Source organism: Podarcis tiliguerta (genome assembly GCF_965153285.1).
Source record: "Podarcis tiliguerta genome assembly, chromosome: 4".
NCBI classification, from domain to species: Eukaryota; Metazoa; Chordata; class Lepidosauria; order Squamata; family Lacertidae; genus Podarcis; species Podarcis tiliguerta.
This window is the reverse complement of record NC_139537.1, coordinates 44,223,897-44,250,221: the sequence shown is the minus strand read 5'-3', so window position 1 is coordinate 44,250,221 and position 26,325 is coordinate 44,223,897. Positions and strand designations below refer to the sequence as shown.

General features: G+C 39.1%; 1 protein-coding gene and 1 long non-coding RNA gene across 31 annotated transcripts in view; one reads left to right on the top strand and one right to left on the bottom strand.

Annotated features, from left to right (window-relative positions):
• The window catches only part of ROBO2 (roundabout guidance receptor 2), a 773,593-nt gene that overhangs the window by 616,309 nt on the left and 130,959 nt on the right, over positions 1-26,325 (top strand). For all 29 annotated transcript variants that reach the window (XM_083439198.1, XM_083439187.1, XM_083439205.1 and 26 more), the window contains exons 4-6: positions 356-476; positions 7,356-7,494; positions 22,787-22,914. In XM_083439198.1, coding sequence (XP_083295324.1) covers positions 356-476; positions 7,356-7,494; positions 22,787-22,914 — 388 coding nt within the window. The remainder of the gene's footprint in view (positions 1-355; positions 477-7,355; positions 7,495-22,786; positions 22,915-26,325) is intronic.
• Positions 2,838-11,484, bottom strand: LOC310677027. Of its 2 annotated transcripts, XR_014510868.1 has the most exons (5): positions 11,445-11,484; positions 8,083-8,202; positions 6,926-7,226; positions 4,509-4,557; positions 2,838-2,897 (listed from the first exon to the last, which is right to left on the bottom strand). It is a non-coding gene; the product is annotated as an uncharacterized lncRNA (long non-coding RNA). The 2 variants fall into 2 exon arrangements; XR_014510869.1 differs by lacking the exon at positions 4,509-4,557 and having other exon boundaries at positions 2,838-3,408; positions 7,073-7,226.

The window sequence follows — 26,325 nt, the reverse complement described above, 5'->3', positions numbered from 1 at the left end:
CCATCAGTGACGGGCTGCCCTTCTCCCTCCTCGGGGAAAAGCCTGCAAGCGCCACACACATGCTCCATGCAGCTTGTGAAAGGGAGCGCTGAGCAGAGCCTGGGATGCATACAGGCTCTGCTCAGCGCTCCCTTTAAAGAATATTTTTTTCTTGCATTCCCCCTCTAAAAACTAGGTGTGTCTCATGGAACAAAAATTACAGTAATCTTACATGAAGAATAGTGCTTTAGAAATAGTAATTACATTTGCTAATATTTATAAATATTGCTACTTGTGTTTTTCTTTTCATCTTTAGTTATATGAAACCGCTTACAGTGTGCTAAAACTTAGACTTTTTTCATTTCCCCCCTGATAGATAAGAGGTGGAAAGCTTATGATTTCGAACACAAGAAAGAGTGATGCTGGAATGTATACATGTGTTGGCACCAATATGGTGGGAGAACGGGATAGTGACCCAGCAGAGCTCACTGTCTTTGGTAAGGGAACTTCTGAGATATTTGCTTCCTTCTGTTATTGAGCTGCAGGCACAAAATATATATGAAAAAGTTAGCTTTCTACTGTCACATCTACAATAATGGAGAATTGCCCACGTTAGTTTATGGCTTTCCTGCACTGAATAATTGTTCTCTGATAAGTAAAACCATAATGCTGCATTAGCGTTTCCATTACAGGTACTGGATTAAGGTTAGGACTTACTCAGATCCACATAGTTAAATTAGTTAAAGCCTTTTATCTTCCTTTGCACTGTTGGAAATATAGTGAAATATTTCCTTGGAAACAATGTGGATTGCTGTCTGAAAATACAGAACATCCCACGAATTTTGCTAAAGGAATTTAGTGCTAGGAATGAAAATCGTTTGTAAATGTAAATGTCGATCCAAAAGAACATTTTAGTGATCATCATAGTATATATTCCTCTACACATGGGAGTTTAATCAATGTCTTTATTTTTCACCACTTCTTTAAAGTAAAAATACACATTTTAATACCACAAAATAGTTTATTTTGGCAGATCACAGTTTCTTTCATTCTTCAAGCTGGCCAGCATTGTATTCAACTAACTTTTTCTCAGAGTAGAACCATTCAGATTAATGGACCTAAATTAGTCATGGCAATGAATTTCCATGGATCTGCTCTGATCAGCTCGCTGCCTTGTGGGACATCATTGGGAGAGGAAAAGGCTAAGAGGTAAATGCTACTCAAATTCAGAGTGGAGTGGACAATTCTTCTGGCAACTTCTGAGTCCAAGAGCGGAGTCTTGTCATCTGAGCAGTCTAGGGCCACCAAACACACTGCCCAGGCTTGTGCCTTGGAGAGGTCACTCCGGTGCTGCTAACACAGCAAAAGCAACACAGGCAGCAGTTGTGAGTTACCGGTCTCTGCAGCCACAGCAGGCACTGTGATTCTCCAGTGGTTTGACTTCACCCTTGGAGGTACACTGCATTGTCTCTCAAGACAGACAGATGCCAACAACTCTGAGCAAAAGTTAGTTGAATACAGCCCAAACACTTTCTCTTTACTAGTAATTTATCAGACATTATTGTCTATTGAATATGCATTTCATCCACTACACAAGCTAGTGGGGTTCACTAGGAGTAAGTCCCATTGAACTTATTAGGACTTCTGAGGATTGTACTAGGCTAGCGTTGGGTCTGTATTATAGGAAACTCACATTTAAATTCTGCGTTGACTCCATGGAAGCCACTATAATAGCTTTAGAGCAAATAAATAACTTTAGATAAACTTTTTCAGGACTAAAATTGTCTGTCCCCGATATACACTGTTTCCCTTGAATGCTTCTTTGGATCTCCATTGGTACCAGTACAAAATCTGCAGAACTACACTATTTGGTTATCTGAAGGTAGTTGAAATAGGAATGCTTTGCAACCTCAGGAGTGCATAAACATTCACGTCTGTCAGGCACTGGATGTAGAAAGTGGTTCATACAAGAGAATGTCTGTTAATAATTTGGTTAACTTTCCTCCTTCCAGACCATGTAGGCAGGAAGAAGAAACAGTATCAAAAGGAAATGTAATGAAAATATGTACTGTAAGCCCACAACTTATGCACATTTAACTTGTGTGCATTCATCTTTACGCACTTGGCAAAAGTTTTTAAAGTGGGGCAAACATGTGGGGGGAAAGACTGTGACAAGCTTGGCAATCCCACCTGCCATAGCTATGGGCCAACATTATTATTAGCTAGGCAAGCATGTTTTGCCTTTTTCTGAAATGACCCCTTGATGTTGGGCCAACATCAATTTTCAGTATGATTCACATATTACATTTTTATATTGGCTTTACCTAGTGACTTTTGCAACATGATAAAATTATAGAACATGGGGAGGAGGCATTCTAATTTCCAGTTAAAATGCATTTTACTTGATTTATAAGTCCCAACAAGCATGGACCTAACACCACGCTGTTTGTTTGAATTACCACATATTAAAAAAACAAAACCCCAAACATAACATTATCATGGCAAGTCGTGTTTACCTGTGTTTTGTGTGTATCTGAGATGACATTGCTTTCCATGAGCAACTCACTCATATAAGGATATAAAATTTTACCATGTTGGATGATGAGTTTTCTGACTACTTGAGGTAGTTTTAATGTGCTTAAGCAGTATGACCTACCATGAAGATGCTGAAGTTAACCTGCCATGGAAGTGCTAAAGTTAACACTAGTAATTGTTATTTTGGCTGCCTTAAGCAACTCAAGGCACTTAAACATTCCACCTTAGGTGTTTAATATTGATTTAAACGCCTTTTTCTAGAAACCCAGACCTGTAAATGTTGGTCATGTACTTAAAATAAATCCCAGAACAGGAAATTAAGGTTGGTTTGTGTGGGAAACTGAAAGCATTTAATAACATTTCTGGCAAGTCCACAGAAAGTGCTGAAAGAGATAGACAGAAGTTAATTAGTCATTTGCTGATTAATCTTTCTTCTTCCTTGAAAACATGTGAAAAATACTTTCGCTTTGTCTATATCCTGTTTTAAATGTTTCTACATATTGGTTTTCAAACATTTCCAGGATTCAGTCCCTTATTATTTTGGTCTTGAAATGCTTTCTACCTAAAGTCAATTTTGGTGTGTCACTCATAACTGAGCTCTAGGTCCCCATGCTGTGAATTTAGCTTGAGGCATTGCCTCTGGTGAAACTGAGTAACAGTAAGTAGGCTGGTTACCAGGGGTCCTGTGGGAACAGTAGGGAGGTCAGGATTAGAATTGTACATAAAGCATTTTTCTTAAACAGCATCGGACTAAAACTTTAAATACACTCAACAAAATAAAAAGAGAGAAATGGGGCTATGAGTACCCATACTTAAGGAAAATGTGATTTTCAGAATCTTCTACCAAGATGTGGTCTTGATTGGATAATGTCCAATGCAAATTGAGAATATTTCCTGTATGTTAACAAGCAGCATTGTCAGAGCGTATTTTTAGTTAGCGTGGAAATTCTACACACCCCTCCACTCTAGTAACCCACTACATATATAGGAAACCCAAACTGAGATTAAATATATGTGTTAGAAATGCATCTAAATATCTAATATGTATCTGTCATAAATACATGTTTTTATTCACAAAAGTAACATGATACACAGTGCATCATTTATGTTGTCAGGGTCCCTATTCTTTAAGTTATGTGGATGTACATTGTTAAGGACACAGAAATCCAGTATGAGTTCAGTTGTTGGTTTCTCTGAGGTAATGGAGAAAGTTTCTTAGACTTGTAGTTGGCTGAATTTTTTCTATAGAAAGTAACATCCAAAGATGCTCTTAGTTGTCTATGTACTGCTTCATTATAGGTAGTGGACTGTAGCCAATAGTGGCTTTGCACTGCTTGTGCAAGGTGTGGTTGATCCTGTCCACCAGCTGCAGCCTTCTGTACCCTGTCCTACTCTTTCCAGGGGGCATGGGGTGGGGTAGGTGCTCTATGGTTAGCTGTTTGGACCAAAGGTGAGATTGTGCCAGAAGCCTTGTAAATGCCATCTTGGTAGTCAAGATAACTCTGAAATAAATTGGTGATAGTTGTAAATATGAGATCACCTATGCTTATGCACTTGCTATGTTTATGCTAATTGACTGGCTTTGACGTTACGCTCATCTGTGGGCTTGGAGTGCTGGGCTCTGGGCCCAGAGAAGGAAGCTATCTGTAAGACTTGGATATTTGCCACCTATGCCCTCATCTGCCAGGTGGAGTAATGGGAGGTTCTGGCCAAAGTGACATATGATGCTTTGTGTATAAAGAATGTATAAATGTTTGCTTGGGTGCAAACAAGTCGTGAAGACCTCTCCTTGCTTCGTTTTGGTCCATCCTGAATCTGTAACGGGAGTGGGGCTTGGAAGGCTGTGTTGTAAGTTTACTCTTCCTTATAATAAAGCACTAGAATTGATCACTCTGGTGTTTTTGACATCCTTCACCAGTCCATTTGCAAACCATTCTTTTTGCCCTGCAGTTCAGAACAGCTGTAATTGGTGAAAATCATGTGCACAACCTTACCTGAGTGGAAGTGCTTTCCATGAGCACAAAGCCACCATTGGATAAACTCCTATATATTAGAGCAAAAAATGTGAAAAAAGATAGCTTTCAGTGTACGCTAGCATAAAACAGCCCTCAATCCACCAGTTTCTTAGAGCTTGTTTGTTAAATTTAGACAGAGTGGCGATTTGCAAGGTTTTTCCCCCTTGCGGTGTATGGTGGAAAAGTATCTGAAACCATCATATGTTCTGTCAAAGGACTGCAAGGCATATATACAAATAAATAAGTAAGTAGAAAGGCTAAACTATGGGTCACCAGCTTCCAAAGCTGGTCAAGGATTTTTCCACTGATCAAGATAGGATCAATTTCTGGAAGCCTTACAATCTTGCATTCAGTAATATGAAGACAGGAGTGCCTGGCGTGCTCTGGTCCATGGGGTCACGAAGAGTCAGACACGACTAAACAACTAAACAACAACAACAACATCATACAATACTTTTTAAAAAGGAATTTTCTCTAGGGCAGGATTAACTCAATAAGTCACTATTTAAACTTTCATAAAGATTTTTAAAAAGTAAAGAATATTAGCGTTTTCATTTAACAACAACTGGCACTAGTAATTTAGTACTTTTTTACTTTTATATTCTTTTCACTGTTTACGGGCAACATACACACTTCCCTATTCTTAGCAGCCTCAAATAATTTAAATAAATAATTAAATTGAAATTATTTGAAATATGTATTTATTAAAATAAATAAACATCATGGCAAGCCATAGGCATTGATAGTAACTACATCTCTTTTTATTGGTAGCCAAATTGCACAGGACCACATGTCAAATTTTGTGTATTTGTGTTCTGATGCATTGTTGTTGGAGAAAAGTGGTATATCCTAATTTTAAAATCAGATATTCTCTGTTTTATTTGAGGAGTATTACTACTCTTTTAATCTCAAACCAGCTTTCTCTGACACAGTGGTGGTAGAAATAGTAGCAGCTGAAGTAGCAGTTGCTCAATTTACATTTTTTTGTAGTAACCTGCTTTATTTTCAATACTTCCTTTTTGCATTTCTTATAGCATTTTGTATCATGCATACACACCTCACCTGAGTCTAAGGCAGAAAGATACTCAAGTGAGCAGCTAATATCGCATCACATTTTTATCACATTTAACATTCAAACTTGTTTTTATTTTAATAGAGCTCTGTGATCTCGACTGGCATTCTCATAGCTCCATTGTTTCCAATGGGCCTTCAGATAAGGTCCCGTTGTTTTCAGTGGGAATTCTTATAATTCGTTTTAGTATGTCTCCTGACTGTGCAGTCATACAAACTACACATTTTGGAGAGAGAAAATGTGAATACGGCTGCTGGAGGTGGGGGGTAGAAATTGAGAATTCTAAGATGTGTCAGAGATGGGCAGAGGAGCAAAGGGATTTGTGTCCTCATATTGAAGAAAGAAGCTGAGTGAACTTAAGAAGGCACTTTACCAGTGCGGAACTCTTGAGTTCATTGGTGGGAGCTTCATGAGGGCTAGTAAGGAATTTCCCCAGTACTTTATATTTTTGAAAATGTCCTGCTCTTGTATGTCCTGTCAAGTGCTGTACAATAACTTAAGCCTCTGTGAATTTATTAATGTGATAGGTAGCAAACATTTATAACTACAAGCAAAGTTTATTCGAAGTTATAAAGGTCATAACAGCCATAGTCCAAACAGCTGACAAGACATATAACTGTGACCTATTTTATTGCCCTCTTCAAAAGCTTTTAATATTCACACAGAAACAAAGACTGGGGAGAGTGTTCATTATTTACTCAGCTAAAACTTACAAAATGGCTACGTTATACATGTTATCTATAGCTATGATTTTAATTTATCTGTTGAATGCTGTTGACAGAACAGCAATTATAATTATGCCACCAAAATTTATAGGCAGATTTTTTAAAACAGCAAGTCATATTTCCAGAAATCTTCTATGAAATTAACTTAACTGAGTAATGTAAGACAATACTTTATTTAGCATACACAAGAAACCAGTATTCTTTTGTCTCCTGAGAGATTAACATTGCAAGCAAGTTATGCAGGTGATTCAAATCCAGTTAATCTTGCATAAAGAATGTTAATTGCTTTGGCAATGGCATTCATTGTGATCATTCTATAGTAGTATAATTAGCTATTGGACAAACTCACAATACTCTCTGAGAACACAACTTGTGAAATTACTATTTTTTCCTGGAAGTCATACAGAAAATTGTAGAGATGGTGCAAAATTAAAATAATGAATACTTCGGTTTGCATGTCCTTGGTATCTAGTATGCACTTCTGTGATTGTTTTCTTGCAAACTCTTTATGGTTAAAACATGCAACGTATTGTGCTTTGCCTTAAAGAAACATGTATTGAATTTACCCATGGTCACTGGAAAAGTTATGGTTGACTCACATGACTAGCTGAGGTGGTAGCAATCAAGAGATGAAGCTTCTGCAATCACATCTTGTCTCCATATATAATATAAATGAACACATTTCTCATGCAGTAACTGCAACTGTTTTTGATTGCTTGGGTTTGTGAAATGGCCATAGCAAATACCTAGCTTTTTCCATTTATCATGTACAGGATTCCCATGTGCTCAGTAGAGTCCCATTTCTGACTTCCTGTCAGAGCACAAATAATTTGTTTGCAGAGAGGCAGGAGTTCAGTTTGGAGACATGAAAGGCACGCCTGTCATTCCACTTTATGGTTTCTAGTGGGAGAAGGAGAAACAAGGCTCAGTTGAGCATACAGGCACTATGTTTGCTGAGGACTGGATTGTTCCCAAAGATTTGAAATTCAATAAAGCCAACTTGTTTAATTTGGAACTCTTGTTTTCAAGAACGACCCACATTTCTCAGGAGACCAATCAACCAAGTGGTTTTGGAGGAAGAAGTTGTAGAATTCAGATGCCAGGTACAAGGGGATCCTCAGCCAACAGTGCGTTGGAAGAAAGATGACAATGACTTGCCAAGAGGAAGGTATGAAAAACCCTAATTGCTATTCTCCTTTCTGGTGATTCTGATTGCTGTACTTGATCACATTAATCAGAAAAATGTTTTGGACTTTAATTGAATGCTGGATTTTTATTTCCTGTTGAACATGTGCTTCCACAGTACAATGTTTTTGCCTTTAGGCTGACAAATATGAATGAGCACAGAGCTCTCACCATTGAATCCAGTGGTGAGGAACCTCTAGCCTGTGGATCAGTCTTGGCCTGGCAGATGCTGTTGTTAAAGTGACAGAGTGTGAGAGGCAGGAAGTTTGCAAAAGTCATTGTGCTTGGGTAATTAATCAAACATGGAGAAATACAGGCAAAATATGTGTTCTGCTATGTCCGTGAGAAACATTGGAGAAACATCACACAACCACTCCCAACTTTAATCATAATTCTCAGGACTTCTCTGACTGAATGTAGCCATAGGTTACATCTGGTAGTTAATATTTCATATGCCTAAACATCAGCGCTAATTTTATACACTCATACGTATACTACTTCCTTGTGGGTGGATCCCATCCCTCTTTGATAATATCTGTAAAGAGGTCAGGAAAGGAGCCATGTCATTTACCTGTCCCACATTGTGGTTCTTTACTTTCATTACTGGAACAACAAGAATACAGCAATGAGCAAGAAGCATTCATGCCACCCTGGGGATGCATGAATCAGATGAATTGACCACCAGTGTTGCCTACAACAACATCAGACATATTCAATATTAAGTCAAAGCAAATGCAAATCCTGAAGAGAAACTATTGGAAACAGATTAGAGCAAAATATTGTTAGTAACATACATATATTTATTGTTTCATTTGCATTTTCTTCCTTTACATTTATAGATCATGAATAAATATCAACAAATTCATAATCTGTTTAGAAAACATAGTGGCATTTTAAAAACAGTACCATGCAGAATTTATGCTCTGGCTGGTTACAAGGTTTATTATAGGAGTAGCCCATTTGAATCAGTGACCCAACACAGCATGTCTTTTATCAAGGATAAAAATACCTGGTGCAGCCAAACCTTGGTTTTTGAACGTCTTGGCTGCCGAACATTTTGGAAGCCGAACACCAAAAACCCAGAAGTGAATGCTTCTGTTTTTGAATGCACCTCAGAAGTCGAATGGCTTCTGAGGCACGTTTTGCATTCCCCCCCCCCCATTGACTTTGCAGTCAGCTCATTGATTCTCGGTTTCTGAACATTTCGGAAGTCAAATGGACATCCGGAACAGATTACATTCGAAAACCAATGTTCCACTGTATATATTGTTCTAAAAAATCTGCATGTTTAAACCCACCATACCTCACAAAGACAAGGAAAACATTTAATCAGGTATGACTCATGTCAAACTACTGTAGGTAAACAAGAAACTGTTAGATCACCAGCTTGATACCCATGACTGAAATAATAGGTTTTACAATTGACTGTTGCTTTAGAGCAGGCATAGGCAAACTCGGCCCGCCAGATGTTTTGGGACTACAACTCCCATCATCCCTAGCTAACAGGACCAGTGGTCAGGGATGATGGGAGTTGTAGTCCCAAAACATCCGGAGGGCCGAGTTTGCCTATGCCTGTTTTAGAGTGTAAATTGTAAAATACAGGCCAGATTCTGGCCGCCAGAATATTCCAAAGGCAGTCAATCAAAGTGGTTAGATATAATTCCTAAAGTCTTTGGAAAATGTAAACTGACTAGTAGGAATGGTGTGCCTCTTCAAGTAGCTTATTAATGTGACTAGTTTTCTTTTTGATGTGTGTTTCATGCAAATAGGACTGACACATTTATATTGAAGGGCAGTGAGGTCCCTAAATGATGGAGAGCATCCATAACAATTTCTAACTAAATATGGCCAGAATCAAATCCCAAATCTTCTGCTTTATTTAGGCTTAGATATGGAGCCATTGTTACTCTCTGATATGCTGCGGTATGGGTGATGACATTTCTTTGGCTTAACGTTTAATAAAATTTGATTAGGGCTTGTGCAGCGTTTCATGTTTTCAAATTTCTAGCAAAGCCTGAGAGACCAGCTGCATAGCCTGTAATTATGTAGCAAGTGATACAAGATCCCCCCCCCCTTAAGAAAGTGGAAAGATTTTCAATTACAAGTTAAAATTTATGACATGCTGTAATAAGTGTTTAAACCTTTACATGGAAGAAGATAGCAGTGCCAACTCTTGTGAGACTGAGGCTACTGCACTGAATGCACTCATTTGTCAGTTTCTTTAAAAATATCGCATGGTTCCTTTTTGTATTACTACTATGAGTAGCTTGCTCAAGTTCAGTAAATACCCCTTTAATGAAATTACAATCTGTACTTGTGAGTTGCATGTACGGACATTTTCTGATTAGATGAGTATTGGTCTAAGGCAGAGCCTTCCCAATTTTTATGTTGGTGGCACACTTTTTAAACATGCATTTTGCAACACAGAAATTCAGTTTTCCTATGGAGGTTAAACTAACTCCTTTCCAAGCATTTGCACAACAGACCTATACACTGCAACTGACACACTAATGTGTCGTGACACAGTTTGGAAAGCTCTGGTCTAAGGAATTGAAAGTGGCAAGCAACCATACCCCACAGGAGGAAAGAGGTGTGATTGTAGGTTATTATACTGAACAACCACTGTAGAAATACTAAGTAGCAGAATTATGCTTTGTGTGCTTAAGTACAAGAACAAACTTTCTAGGTGATATCCAACATTAGTCATTGAACAGACCCATTGCAATCAATATACTTATCCACTGATTCAAGTGGGTCTGTTTTGAGCATGACTTCGCTGGGTATTTCCTTCTGATTCCCTCTTCCGCCTCCCAAGTTTGAAATTGCTTTAACTTTGAAAATAGGTCATAATGACTTAACAAAACTAACAAAGAACAAAGTGAATAAGGTGAATTGTCTGCATTTATAAATTATAAAATCAATTAAATGTTCCTAACTATACTATACAATAAATAATAAATAATCATGTTCCTGTAATTTGAATGGAGGCAAACCATCCCAACTGTTATCCTATTTTGGGGTAACATCTTGACCCAGCACCAAAATTTGCATGTTGATATTGCTGTTGGCTTCACTGCAGCTACAGAAACTGAAGGCTTTCAGCAATAACCAAGGCATTATTTTCACCCCCCAGTCAACAAAGTTTTGAATTCATGATGTAGATGGAGCCAAAGGAAATCTGAAGCCAACTTCAGGCTGTTCTAGCAGTCTGTAGTTGTGCTGAAGAGACCCTTCTATTTCCTTTACAAGGATGGATGAAATGGAAACTTGGGTTATGTTCACCTTTTAGAAATTCTCTTCTTCACATATTTTCATGGTGATAGCATGGGAAAACTGAAGTGAGTTCTCAACTGGCATAATAGTGTAGCAATTATATTTATTTATTTAATTTTATATTTTATTTATATACTGCCCTTCATGTGTAGCTCTCAGAGTAGTTCACAACTTAAAAACACAAAATAAAAGCATGGAATACACAAGAAAAGAACAAACGGAACCCGCTAACTAATAACTACTGCTTCACCATATCTCAGTCTAAAATGGTGATGTCAAATTGCCCTTAGATTCAAAGAGTTTCAGCAGAGGCTACAGCTTTATCCTTTAAGAGAGGGATCTCAGATAACATCATTTATCACCTAGTCACCTCAAGGACCAATTATAGCAATAACTATGTGTGCCAGCCTTTTATTGTTTGGACACTTCAGCTACTCTAGGATTCAGTGACTGCCACTGTTAGCTGGAGTTAGTAGCGGAGAGTACATTACTTTGCTATTAAAGGACTGCCATTGGTTGCCTGTCAATTTCCAGGCACTTCAGGGATTTCTCCTAAATTTCAGAAATCATTGTGTTGTCAGCTCAGTCAATAGCTATTGGGGCAGTGGGAGAATAATTACTCTGGCTATTGTAGTTTTCATTAAAATGTGTTTTAGCTACCTGAAAACTTGCTATCCAAGGCAGAGACTGGCAATATTTCTCTAAAGGCAGAAATGATTATGACATCACCAAACAGCAAAGTTATGACATCACTAAAAAGCACCCACAGCAACTGCTGAGCTCTTTTTCTGGTTTTCTTGACAGCTCTGCAAACATCTCTCACCTTAAGGTGAGCAAGTTGAAGTCCTTAAACAGAAGGCAGATGGAGGTTCTGTTCCTCCACAATCTTCCAAGGGAGCTCTTGCCATCAGAAAATTCTTCCTGGTGTTTAGTTGGAATCTTCTGTCTTGTAACTTAAACCATTGGTTCGGGCTGTAAGCTCCAGAGCAGGAGAAAATAAGCTTGCTCCACCTTCCATGTAACAGTCCTTTAGTTATTTGATGATCGCTATCATATCTCCTCTCAGTTTCTTCTTTACCAAGCTAAACATGTCAATCTCCCTCAACCATTCCACATAAGGCTTGGTTTCCAGACCCTTGATCATCTTGGTCACCCTCCTCTGCACACACACTCCAGCTTGTCAATATAGTCCTTAAATTGTGCCTCTCCAACTGGACACAGTATTCCAGGTGTGGTCTAACCAAGGCAGAATAGGGACACTATGCTTTTAATTGATGCAGCCTAGAATCACATTACCTTTTTTGCTGCTGCATTATACTGTTGACTCATGTTAAGCTTGTGGTCTGCTAAGACCCCTAGATCTTTTACATGTACTACTAGCAAGCCAGGTGTCTCCCCCCCCCCCAACCCCATCTTATATATGTGCAGCTGGTTATTCCTGCCTAAGTGTAGAACCCTGACATTTGTCCCTATTGAAATTAATTATTGTGCTTTGGGCCTAGTTCTCATTAAGGTTATTTTGAATCCCAATTCAGTCTTCTGTGGGATTAGAAACCTCTCTAATTAGATGAGCATCCCCTCAATTCCTTCATCCAAGTCATTTATAAAGATGTTGAACAACAACAGTCTCAGGACAAAACCCTGTGGCACCCCCTTTGTTACTTTTTTCTAGGACAGGGGTCTGCAACCTTTAAGACAAAAAGAGCCACTTGGACCCGTTTCCGAAGAAAAAAAACCTGGGAGCCGCAAAACCATTGCGACATTTAAAACAAATATATCTCCGGAGCCGCGATCTGACAGCGGGCGGGAAGGTGCCGTCGGGACGGTGCGTGACTAACGCATGCACCGCCCCCATGCGATGTCACAGCCAGTACAGCGCCTGCCACAGTGGGGAGTGTCGGAGCGCACAATGCGCCTCCTCCCCTTGCTAGTATCCGCCCCGGAGCCGCGGCAAAGGTGTAAAAGAGCCACATGCGGCTCCGGAGCCGCAGGTTGCTGACCCCTGTTCTAGGATGATGAGGGACCATTAGTGAGCACTCTTTGGGTTTGGTCAGTCAACCAGCTACAAATCCAGCTGACAGTTAACTTATCCAGCCCATATTTTGCTAGCTTCCTTGCAAGAATATCATCCCTTCATGAAATCAAGAAACACTACATCCACAGCATTGCCCTGATCTGCCAAGCTTGTAACTCTATCAAAAGTATGAAAGAGATTAATCTGGAATGACTTACTTTTGAGAAACCCATGCTGGGCCTTAGTAGTTACAGCATCCTTTTGTAAGTGCTCACAGGCTGACTGCTTAATTATCTGTTCTAGGACCTTTCCTAGTATCAATATCAAGCTGACTGGTCGGTAGTTACCTGGGTCTTCTTTTTTCTCCTTTTTGAAGATGGGGACAACATTTGCCTGCCTCATTATGAGTTTTGGCCTGCCTCACCTCCTTCCTGCAGCTATTGGCTACTCATGTACACTCCTCCTTTTTTATTTTCCCTTTCTTTCATTTCCTAAACACGCCCTTCTTAAATCTCAGATCATCTGTAAGTGCCTTCTGCCACCACACCAGTTTCTTTTGATGCCTCTATTGATGCCCTTTTCTTTCTTGTTAGAATTGTCTGCATTTTTACCTTCAATATTTCACCTTTTAGAAACTCCCATCCACCTTCAACTTCCTTCTCTTTGAGCATTTTTTTAGTATTTCAGACCATGGGATCTCACCCAGTAGTTCCTTAAGCTTTTTGAGAATGAGAGATAACAGGACCAGGGTAGAACTGTCTCTTTTCTCACAACACCTAGGAATCCTGATAAGGAGGGTAGAGTAGTAGGAAGCAGGAAACAGGAAACAGCATTCAGAGGGGAGGGCTAACTAATTCTCACCCTAAAGGCAATGTTTTGTAATCCACAAAAAGTGATAAATGTTTTTTTAAATTGAAAATCCTGGTGGACTAATGGATACCTTTTCTATTCAGTATTAGCCCTGAGAATCCACCTCACACTTTCAAATTACTTTTGAAAGGTAGTTAAGAAACTATGGAGTTGATTTTTTAAAAATGCTAAGTGTACACAACAAAGGAACTTTTATATCCTGTGCATTAAATGCTTGGGTATTTAACTGAAGCTTCTACAAGTCACAACCAAGGGGGAAATGACCTTTCAATGAAATATGAGTTAATAACACACTATAATGCTATGTGCTTTAGTCAAGTTAATCACAGCACAGATTGCAACTAAATGCAGCCCTATGTGTATTGCAAATTAATTAGAAGTAAGACTTTTCTCTGTGGCATGAGGGATCTAATCCTTGGTTACATCAGCACATTTTCAATTTTAATTAATAACAATTAACCATCTTAAATAAAGGGACAGGAGGAAAAAGGTGATTTCTTGTATTAAGCATAGCACTTTCAGTATCATCTCTACCTAAATCTGTTGTGCTTTCTTGTTTCCTGTGCTACCATCAAGGAAAGATTAATTCCATTTATGAGAGGCATGGGGAAGACAAAAGGATTATCTGAACCACTGATCAATGAAAGGAAAAACTACTGTATTGCTATTCTTATGTACATCTGGAGAGGTTAAATAGGCAGCCTATAGGTTAAAAACTAGACAACAAAATTATCAGGGTGTAAGGGAAGGGATAGTACTTCTGGTGGGGGACACATCCTCATCCATCTGGGATAGTTTGTCCACCTTTGGTCCCTACCCTGCGCTCAGCTCTCACCTGTGACTCCTAGAAGCTGTCAACTTGGGATATGCCACAGGCTGGGAATGGTTTCAACAGACTGGCTAATCTAGGTGAGAGTAGCCAATGGGTCTCAAACTTTTGGTGAGTCTGGGACTTCCCTTGCATGCAAAACAGGCTCTGGTGAATCGAATGGACGAGACCAATAGTGGGTCCAGTTATCAAGAAGGCGGTTACTGCACATTCTGTAGGACGACATGAGAGCAGATAGGGCTCATCAACTTGGGAAGGTAGGAGAAGGAAAACTCTGATCCTAAACCTCCGCTGCCTTCTGGCTAAACTCATCTGTGAGAGAGGCTCCAGGAATAAACCCCAAGGAAAAATCCATAAGCGCTGCCTTGTGGGACATCTTCAGGAGAAGAAAAGGCTAAGGAGTAAACCGTACAAAATTCCGGAGTGGAATACCTAAGGTGGTTGGATGGAGTATTGTACACCTCTTTCTGCCAACTCCTGCAGCCAAGGAACATGCCAAATGTGTTGCTCTGCTTTCCATTGGACCACATCATCAAGGCCAAGAGAGGGGTCTTGCTTTCTGGGCAGCCCAGGACCTCCGTACACACTGCGCAGACGCAGCACTTCAGTACTGCTAACACAGCAAAATCAGGGCAGGAGGCAGCAGTTATGAGTTAGCAGTTTCTACAGCCACAGCAGGTGCTGTGATTCTCCAGTGGTTTGACTTCGCCCTTGGAGATGCACTTCATTGTTTTTTGAGTCAGATGGATGCCAACAACATTACTGCCACATGTTCTGCTTCTTAAAAATGCATCCCTTTATTTTAAAACTTATTTCTAGCTAGAAGAGGTGCATATATAGCTGGGCACTGAACTGCTAATTATGAAGTTCAATAATCATAGAAATCCGCATCTTGCCAGAAGTACCCTACAATGAGATAATCGTTCTGAATGTTACAAGGCCTAGGATAGAATACCTCCCCTTTGATATACTAATCCATCTTTTGTCAGTAGAAAATGAAGATTAGAAGACATTTAACTTAATTTCACTTCCAAAACTATAATAGCTAATGCTAAAACCAACACAGAATAAAACAAAACAGTCAACAAAAGGTGTGTTTGTTCCTTGACTTGTTCCCAGCTGTTCAACTCTGATAATGTTTCCATTTTTAAAAAGCAAAAAAATGGCCAGTGTCTTCTGTTTTCCTCATTTCTTCAAAGAGAATTCAGTTTCTGTGTTATATGCTGAGATTTTTGTTACATGCTGAGATGCTCTAAGTCTTCACGTTCCAGTGCTTGAGGGTTGAATTACAATACAGAAAAGGTAATACAAGCTGTCGGATAAATGTGCCTCAACTCTGATACAAAGAGCAACTATTCTTTCCATTCTGCTAAAATGATGGAAAGAATGGTTCAGTTTCTACTGGATTTACTTTTATGTTATCTTAGTTGTCAGTGCCAGTGAAGATGATGGTTGATCCCAACTATTATATGGCAAATTATTTTATGTAGTGTTTCAAAACAACTGTACAGTGGTGGTTTGCTATCTTTCTACTCCTTTCTAGCTTTCCTTATTTTTAATATAATAGTTTTTACCATATTATCCATCAATGCTTTTCACTTTTTATTAACAATGTTTATAACCATTGCATTTGCTTGCTCATCTTTGAACACTGCAATAACATGTTTTAGTTTGGTTGTACATAATTTTAAGCATTATTAAAAATGTATAGGAGACATAAAATCTCTTGCTTTCAAGCTGAGAAAGTCAGCTTGCATCCAACACATTCCAAGTGTGTCTTTGGAACTTCAGGCAATGTTGCGCAATAAGTGTAACAGTTGATTTTTAGATTATATATACACCCCCCCCCCCACATACACTCCACTCCAAGAAATTGTAAACTCTCTTACTTACACCCACCTACACCCCAAAAGTCCAGCTGTTTTGAATATGTTTTGCATTGGAAAAGTCCAACTGCTTTGAATATGCTTTAATTTCTACTAGCAACCGTAAGGTTTTCAGTCAAAAAATACCAGAGGTTCTATCAAAATATGTAGTGTAATGATAGCAAGTGTTGAAACTTCTTAACCTTTGCAAGGTAACCGCTATAACTGGTTAGGGCATGATGGATATTGCTTATACTTTATTGTGTCTTATAACAACAAGAAATAAACTAATTCAAGTACAAAAAAGGAAATATACTTTGTTGGCGAATTCATAAATCTCATCTGGCAGCTTTAACAGTTTATGAACACTTCTGTTCTTTTGGTAAAGAGACCAGCAACTAAATAAATAAAAGTCTTGATAAGGTTGCTACTACTTGGCAATGACCTCACCACTCAAATAGGAATTTAGAGGCTTAAAATGCAATCTCAAGAGCTGCTGGCTGAAGGTGGGTAGGATGAGGCAAAGGTGACTCTACTCTCATAGAGATAAGTTCTGCTGTCAGGAGGAACACCTCCACTCCACAAAGGAACATACCCTATACTGCAGAAGCTCTATGGATGTAGAGCTACCATGAGTAGTAGACTCAGGGGAAGTGTGGGTAAGAAGCAGCCATGGATCCAAAGCCCCATCTGTTTCCTTGTGGAGTCCCAGGATCAGGCCCCTCAATGACATCTCCATAAAAACAAATGCAGATTTATTTATTTTTACACAAACCAGCCACCACTTTACTTCCAGCCAACTCAGTTAACATGCAGTTTTGTGTGCTATATCTTCACATAAGAGAGGTGAATTCCCTCTTTTGCCATACAGTGGTGCCTTGCAAGACGAAAAGAATCCGTTCTGTGAGTCTCTTCGTCTAGCGGTTTTTTCGTCTTGCGAAGCAAGCCCATTAGCGGATTAGCGCTATTAGCGGTTTAGCGGCTATTAGCGGCTATTAAAGGCTTAAGGGATTAGTGGATTAGCTGCTAAAAGGCTATTAGAGCTTAGTGCCTTAGAAAAAGGGGGTGGGGAGCGGAAAAAACCCCCCAGGAATCGCAAGACATTTTCGTCTTGCGAAGCAAGCCCATAGCAAATTCATCCTGCGAAGCACCTCCAAAACGGAAAACCCTTTCATCTAGCGGGTTTTCCGTCTTGCGAGGCATTCGTCTTGCGGGGCACCACTGTATTTTGCAAACAACATGGTCGTGATTGAACGAAGTTGAATGACTACTTGCACAATATAACTTCTGCCCACGCCCACATTCCGCTGTGTGTATGTTTTGATGCTGTGTTAGTCTTCTTAAGTATATTTTATACCACAGTACAACAGTTTGTAACATTCCAAATGCAGAAGGCCAGGGGGTGAGGCAAGGATAATTTGGATAACTGGAACACAAATGGAACGAGCTCATTTTGTAAAGGGACAAACATGAGCTAGAATAGGTTCCTTTTTGAACATGTTGAAGTGGAACTGGTTCCTTTTTAAAACGCCCTTTCCAAGTTCTGCAGCATATGCTACATAGGGCTGTCCCTCTCCCCCATGCCATGTGGTTTTCCCCTGGAGCCTTTGGCATGCACTATTAGGCAAGACAAAGGATTCAGGGAAAGAATGTGAGTGAAGGGGAAAAACTGACTGCACAAGCTGCCTTCTGTTTGCACAACCATTTGGTACAACTGATTGAAGTATTAATGATAGGCTGCTTAAAGGAAAGACTGTTATAGCTGAGTTCAAGCCATGCTGCAAAGGAAGATACCAGCTGATCCATGTGGTACTTAAAGTCAACACTGGTCTGCTGATTGTCACTGTCCCCAAGCCACACTTTCAGCAGGGATCAGCTACAGTACTCTGGAGTTCTGGAAAGCTAATCACCGCTGATCAGCTGATCAGCTCTTCTTATAATCCCTTTCTTTTGTTAGGGTTCAGCTCAACTTGGAGCTCCCAAGTGGAACCAATCCCATCTGGTCGTGCATATTTCAAGAGTGCAGAACAGAAGCCCCACTTGCTAAAGAACAAACCTGACATTCTATATGATAACACATGCATTTCTTGTTCCTGTCCCATGCCCCTTTGCTATTGTCAGAACTGCACAAACCATACTAGAAACAACTGAATTCTGGATCTTTTTGGTACTGTATTCCTAATTTCTATGGGGTGTTTCAACATATTACAATTCATTTATTCATAGTGCTATCTATACATCTACTACTACTACTACTACTACTAATCTTTTATTTATATCCCACCCATTTGGCTGGGTTTCCCCAGCCACTCTGGGCAGCTTACAACATATAAAACACAATAAAACATCAACCCTAAAAAACAAGATATCCTATACAAGCAACAAACAAACCAATAAAACAAAACACAAAACAACAACAATAATAAACAGTTTACAGTTATACCCAAATTAAAGTAACAGCCAACCCTAACTAAACATTTAACCAACACCAACCTGACAAAAATGAAACAGAGGAACTAAAATTAGAACCGTTTAAAGCATTGTAGCCAGTTGCCCCAACCCAAGAGTTATTCCAGCAGTGGCCCTCTGGCCTCCCAGCTGTTCAGGGTGAGTTTGGGCTCTGCCCCCTAGGCCTTGCAGCAGGGAGTTTTTCTTCCAGCACTCAGGCAGCAGCTTAGTAAGTTCTGTTGAGTTCAATGGGGCATACTCCCAAGGAAGTGAGTGCAGAACTGCTACTTTGTTATATTTATATAATGAAAATGGGCCACAGAAAAATGGGCCATCGGGATATAGGCTCAAGGTGCCACTCACTGTGATGGGATCAGAAATATATACAAAAAATAAGAAGACAATTTAGACTTTGAAAATCCACTGCTTCATAATAGTATGAAGCAAGGATTTCTGTATCTAAGCTAAATTTAGATATTGTAGATTAACTTGTTTTATTTTAATCATTATTTCACCTACAGATGGTAATGGTTTTGACACAATTAAGTTTTCTAGTTCTTCCTCCAAGAAAAATACAAAGCTCTTTTCCCCCCACTTTGTCACAGCTGGTTACCAATCAATCTCAATTCACGGTACAGTGATGATAGCACATGTTGTCCAGGGGCCAAATCTGATTGGGTTGCATTTTTCAGCAGTGCTTCATATCTGGGGGGGAAATGTGTCTCAATGGCAGGGACTGTCAGCACACTATTGTACAACTGTCGTTAATCAAACCAGCAACAAAGACTGCATTCATAAGAGCCAGAGACTGCCAAATTTCAAAATCAAAATCACCCTATTTCTTTAAGAATTTCCTAACCAGTAATGTTTTTTCATCTGTTCCCATGTATGCTTTCCCCTCTGCTTAATGAAAAGCAGACTATCTGTAGCTATTACTTCAGAAAAGGAATAACTGTATATGGCATTAACAATTGCTTCTTACAACTACACTTTTTAAGACATTTTCTACTTTTTTTGCTGTGTAAGCCAATCTATAGAGGGGTAGAAATACTGTAAGGACACAAGTAAAGGAAATGTGAGAGAGATGTGATCAGAATTCAGTTCTTGCTGTTGCTGTTCTCGTGATCTAATTTGCTTTTCTAGAGCTCTTAATAGTTTCTGTTTACACTGCTTTGAGCTCCTTGAAAGAAGAGTAAGAGAAAAATACAGCAACAATAGTGGTTAATACCAATGGTCCTCACTAGTGTTATTGTGGTCTTTACTAGTGCTAATGTAAGGAGGTGATCAGATACATCATACTTATTTGAAAAGTTTGTTGGTGAAACAAGAAGCAGCAACGGCTAGTAGGTACATACTTTTGAGCTTTCATTTGCTTGTGTGTGGAGCAAATTCTATACTAGCCCACCTCATGAAGTAACCACAGAATATGCCAAGATGTCTGTGGTAATATGTGGAGCTAGTTCCAGCTCTGAATGAGTTCTCGCATGCAGACAATGATCTCAAACTGCCAACCAATTGGCTGAGTCTAAAGGGGCCAGTTGATTACAACAAGGGCTTCCAACAAGGGCTATCATATGGTTGTCATATGACAAGTTGGTTATATGGTTCAGACTACAATCAGCGCCTATACTGAATGTACCATTAAGGTCGATTGGATTATGGTATTTTACCTAGAGAAGCTAAACTCAATATGTCTTTCATTTTCTTTCCCTACAAGTCACTTAAATACGTAAATGTAACCTTCCATTTCATATTATTCCTATGTACAGAGTATTCAGAGCCAATTAACTTCCAACCTCTTATTTTCTTGCTTCACCTGTCATAGATTATCAGTGAACCATGATGACTTGTGTGGGCAGTGTGAGTAGAACAGATGACTATGGGGCACTACATCAATTCTTTAGGAGAACAGATGGTTGCAATATCTCATGAGCCTTACTGTACACTGGCTGCTCATTAGATAGCATGCCTTTTTCAGGGTGGTCTAGAAACCCACTGATAATTTGCAGGCTAGAATGCAATGAGTTGGTGTTCCTTCTCAAAATAGCTGCTGATTTGACCACTCTAAGGGCACATTTACTCTATAATCTCCACACTGGTACTCAAGATTATCATTGTGGCTAGCTCTCTGTCCTGGCATGCTACATAAATAACTTGTACACCCATCAGTCTCTGCACAATTGCATGATTGATAGGTGCGAACATGAAGTCTGCTGAGGTTTACAAGGCAGCTGGCTGGCATGCCAGAACCAGTACATCAGTGAGATGAAGTGGGAATGAGTCAGCTGCAGCCCAAAGCTGATTGTCAGAATTGTATCCAAGATTGTCTGCATTAAAGTTCAAGTCAGTTATACGCTTTTGACTGTCTAGGTATATGCTAGCCACTTTCTGTGCTCTTAGAAGGGTGGGAATTGTTCTTCAGATATGAAATGGCCAAGCTTTATCGTGAACTGCAGATTTAGATTTTTGCCTCTGTATTTTCAATTCCACTGTAGTCAGTCTTAACATTAAACAAAACTAAAGGAAATAATTTAGGTCCTGACTTTCACTGCTTGCTCTCTATGAAAAAAAAATATACTTTTTAAAAAAAGAATAGCAATACTAATTATAACCTCTGACAATAGCATATCAACAGTTTCTGGAAATTTGATACTTCCATTTGCTGCTCATGTGCTTAGTCTAATGAACATAGTAACGTTTTTCCTGTTCATGAGTGCCAATCAGAATGGCAAATTACTTAATTCATGGCAGCTTCTTGTATTGTTTCTAGCTCTTGGTACCTGCCAGGGAGAAGTTTCCTCACTAACCATTAAAAACCACTATTTAACTTTAAACTTACTTGAAACTGTACCTACCTGCAGAACAAAAATAAAGTTTCAGGGCAGAAGGACAGGTTTCCCTGTGGTTCTCTCACATCAGTGCAGAAGCAGAGAGGCACTTGTAGACCACTTTCTCCCAGAGAGGCACTACTCATGTTGACCACTTTCTCCCGTGTAGATTCCCCAGCCTTGTTGCAAAGTCAGAGGAAACCATGAATGTACAAACAGGAGATGAGAGAGAGTTAAGAACTCTCCCTTTTAATCTGCCAATTCTCTCGTCTTGTGTCCCCAGCTCCCATTATATTGGAAAGTACAGAGTCCTTGGTATAAGCAGAGAAAAGGGACTGAAGAACAAAAAGAACAGTCTGATGGAGGCAAAGGCCAATAATGGCTATGCTCTGTCTCCACAGCTGGAGGCAGTAATGCTTCTGAATACCAGTTGCTGGAACCACAGGAAGGGAGAGTGCTCTTGTGCTCGATTCCTGCCTAAGGGTTTTTCCCGCAGGCATCTGGTTGGCCACTGTGAGAACAGGATGCTGGACTAGATGGACTCTTAGCCTGATCCAGCAGCCTTGTCTTGTGTTCTTATAGAGGATATGCCCAACCCTAGCTAGAGATGCCTGGCATTGAACCTGGGACCTTCTGCATGCAAAGCAGATTTTTTACCCTTGACTATGGCTTTCCCTACATATTTTTTATTTACCGTGTTAGTTTAAATCAGTATATTCCCCACACCAGAAAAGAAACTGTCAACTTTGTTAGCAGTTTACTATGGAGATGAAACATTTTAAAGGCCAGAAGTAAAACATGCAGTAAGGTACTTAGATTCAGGGCAAACCTGGAATGTCATATATTGATAACTGATGCGTGTTAGCTCTATTTTATCATAGTGCTCCAGATCAAGGGCAGAGTGACTGATATTATTAATAAAGCCTTGATACCACATGAACATAGCAATACTAATTTTATGGCTGTAAAGTTTTTAAGTAATGCATGGTGCAATAAAAGTGTCATGAAGATTAATGTTCAGTAGAATTATCTAATTCCACATAATAAATTATGTTCCAGAGATATATCCAAGATAGAATAAGGATGGTATATTCCAGGTAAGACATTAAGCCGAGCAGTGATTTTCATCTTCTCTGTTTCAAATACAGATACGACATCAAAGATGACTACACCTTGCGTATTAAAAAGGCGATGAGCACAGATGAGGGGACCTATACATGCATAGCGGAGAACAGAGTTGGAAAAGTTGAAGCCTCTGCTACACTAACTGTTCGAGGTAAGTGTTGGGTTATGGGAAAGGGACTGCAATATAGTGTGGTTCTGTTTTCTAAAATGGTGCAAATACAATGATTTTGAGTCAAAATAATTGCGGCTAGATTTCAAATATATATATTTAAAAACAGCTTTTTCTTGTATATAATTTTGTAAGAGTTTATTTATTTAAAAAATATCCTTTCTACTGCCGTTAGTCATTAATTGATTAAAGATTGTTGTTAGAATAGTCATTGGGATGCTAAGGAGGTGCATTATTGAGTAAAACCAATAGTCCTCTAGCCTAGTACCCCAGTACTCTGCTTAATTAACAGCAGCTCTCCAGAATCTGGAGCAGGGTATTTCTCTGTACAATATATATATATTAAGTCATCATGCAAAAGGTTGAACATGGAACATTGAACGTGCAAATTGTGTGCTCTACCAGAAAGCTAAAGCTCCTAAGTGACTGCCTAAGTTAAGTCCCATTGATCTTATAGGTCTGCTCCAAGTTAAGTCCCATTGATCTTATAGGTCTGCTCTCATAAGTTGAGATCCAACTCTTTGGGTTTATACTCTGTTTGTTCTTTGCTCCCTGTGGTGATTCCAATATGCACCCAATGTAAGGGTGCAAAGAACAGTTTTGTAATAATTACCCTTTCTATTTAACTTGCATATAGAAAGTTGTGTTTCTTACTTTTCACACATCATGAAAAGCAGAAAAAAGTCTTAAAGTGGTAAACACAAAAACACACATACTTCCCAGTATTCGTAGTTAATTGTTGGCTTAGGAGTTGTATTAGGAAGAATTAACATAGTGAACAGATGCTCAAACTAGTACATTTCACATTATTCTAACCTTATAAGCCATGGAAATCTCTTCAGACAAAAATCTAAAGTTCTTTTCTATGCCAGAATAGAAAATCTAAGATGAAGAAAGGGAGAAATTGATTTAGCTTAAGGGAGAAGTGTGTGTTCATGTGCATGTGTATTCAAGAGATGCCATGATGCTGCAGACTTTAAAGGTGCCCTGTAATTGCAAAGAGCAATGTGCTGTGCTTTGAAGCTCTGCTTCAAAACACCACATCACCTGATGTCATTGTGACAACATGTGACTGATGGGTGAGTGGCCCTTCCCACCATTCAGATTTGGCCCATGGAATGGTAGGGGAGATCCAGTTCCCCACCACTGGTTTAGAAAAAGGAAGAATCGTGATATCAGGCTACAGAAAAAATGGTAAATTTTCATGCTAGAGAGAAAGAAAAAGGGTGTGTGTGGCAGAATTGAGATATATTGGGGAACACCAAATACATATCCTTTTGGAGCCCAAAGGGTGTCCCTATTGGGCAACAGACTGTAGATCAACAAATAACTTGCTCTCAAGTCTGGCTGTCTGTAAGTTCCACTTAGCGCAGACGTTTGCCTGGTTCCAATTGCCTTGCTTTACATAGCCAGGTGTGAACTTCTTTGGGAGATGTACTGTTTAAATCCAGAGGATGAATCCAGTTGGGGTGAACTATTATTTCCTTCCAGGATCTACCAGCACACCAATATTACGATGGTCTGGAGATTCAGTACAGTTTCCTGAAACCTGCACACATGTTGAGGCATTTGCAAAATCATAAGGCACATGGATATATGTCCTCAGCAGTGTCAAAATGTCAACAGTATTAAGACTATCAGTGATGTGAGTCCAATATGGAAACACTAATCTAAATATTTATAGGCAGCATATAAATATACCAGTAATATATTATAATAAGTTGTGTGTATCTGTTTGTGTGTTTGTTAGATATACCCTTATCCATGGATGGATGGATATCACTCAGACACTATTTCACAATTTAGCAGCGTGTGCTGAAGGTTCAGTAGAGCTGTGAAAGGTTAATAAAAACATTTTTAGCTTTATCAGTGTTCCTTCTCCTTCATACGCATTAAATCAGATGATCAAAGTCTCTATGGATTGCTTTATTAGAACAGAGGTCAACTGACCTGAAACGCCAGTTTCCATTTCCATCATTTAATACATAGACACAGTTCAGTTTGATTTGATGAATCTGGAACAAAAAAAGGGGGGGAAGTTAACCTAGTGGCTTTGCAGGCGTGAGGGAGAGGAGTTGTCCAGATTTGATAAAAGAGAGAGGTTTTGTGGTAATCCAGCTGCTAAAATATTACTATTAATACTCACTTTAGATAATAAGTTTTTGTTTTAAGCTGCAAAACATGTTCATGTACAAACTATAGATTGCCATTTTGTAATTTGAGAAAAGCAGGCAATAGATTTTCATTCCGGAGAATATAGCATCATACCCATTCCTTCCTTTTTTTGTGGAAATAGGAAAACTAGTCACTACACTAGTCAGCTACACACTTCATATTTCCTCATAATATCAGCCAGGGCACATGTTGGAGAGACCAGCAATTTCTTTAGGCTGAAGCTTAGCATAGTTATATGAGTAGTGAGTTGAACAAAGGGGACAAGGAGGAATCTGTTGAACTCACTGGAGCCTGAACTTGAGCAAATTAAGGTGAAAAAAGAAAATATATAATTTAATTGATTTTCCTACATGAAAGAAGATATCTCATTATCTTTCTCCCCCCACCCCACCCTTTCTAATTTAACTAACCATAGGCATAGTGTTTATTCAGTACAATGGAAGACACTGCATTGCAAGTATATGTTGAACATCAGATATATAAAGGAACATTTAAAAAGCCAAGAAATATAATGTTTGAAGTCAGGAGACTGGAAATTTTGCATATAAAGCTGCATTGTCAAACTCCCTTTGTTTTTATGGCTCTAACAAAAATAATATTCCTTGTGTATATAATATAATGATTTGAACTTTGAGTCTCTAGGACACTTTTTAAAAGGGGCACTGTAGTGGTGTGCCTTCTTCCACTAACCTGAAACCTCGTATTATGCTTATTTACTTTCAGAATAAATTCTGGTATATTCAGTTCAACTTATTCCTAAGTAAATGAGCATAGAATTGCTGTCTTGTATTGATTGGCTTCAATGAGACCAGGCATTTTACTTATGTAGTATTTCTGCCCCTGTCAGCTACGCTTCATTGCCGGCTCACCCAATAATGTTGTTCCCATAATGCATAAGTATGAAATATTTTTCATGAGCAGCCTTACTAACTCTGCATTCATATATTGTCACCATTTTATCCATGTTTTACCCTCATCTTTACTAATGATCCTGTATCAATGTAAGATGAACCACTTATTCAAAGAGCCAATGGATAGAGAGAAAAAGACATGCAACTTCCCATAAACTTACGGAATGACAGTCACCCACAAAACTTCTGACTCCAGTGATGGAATTTCTTGTTGTACTGTATAAGGGGCTTGCAGCAGCTGTTCACTCTCTGACCTACTTGCTGTGCTCAGGATATCCTCTACCTGCTGGTAGTTGTATTTGAGTTC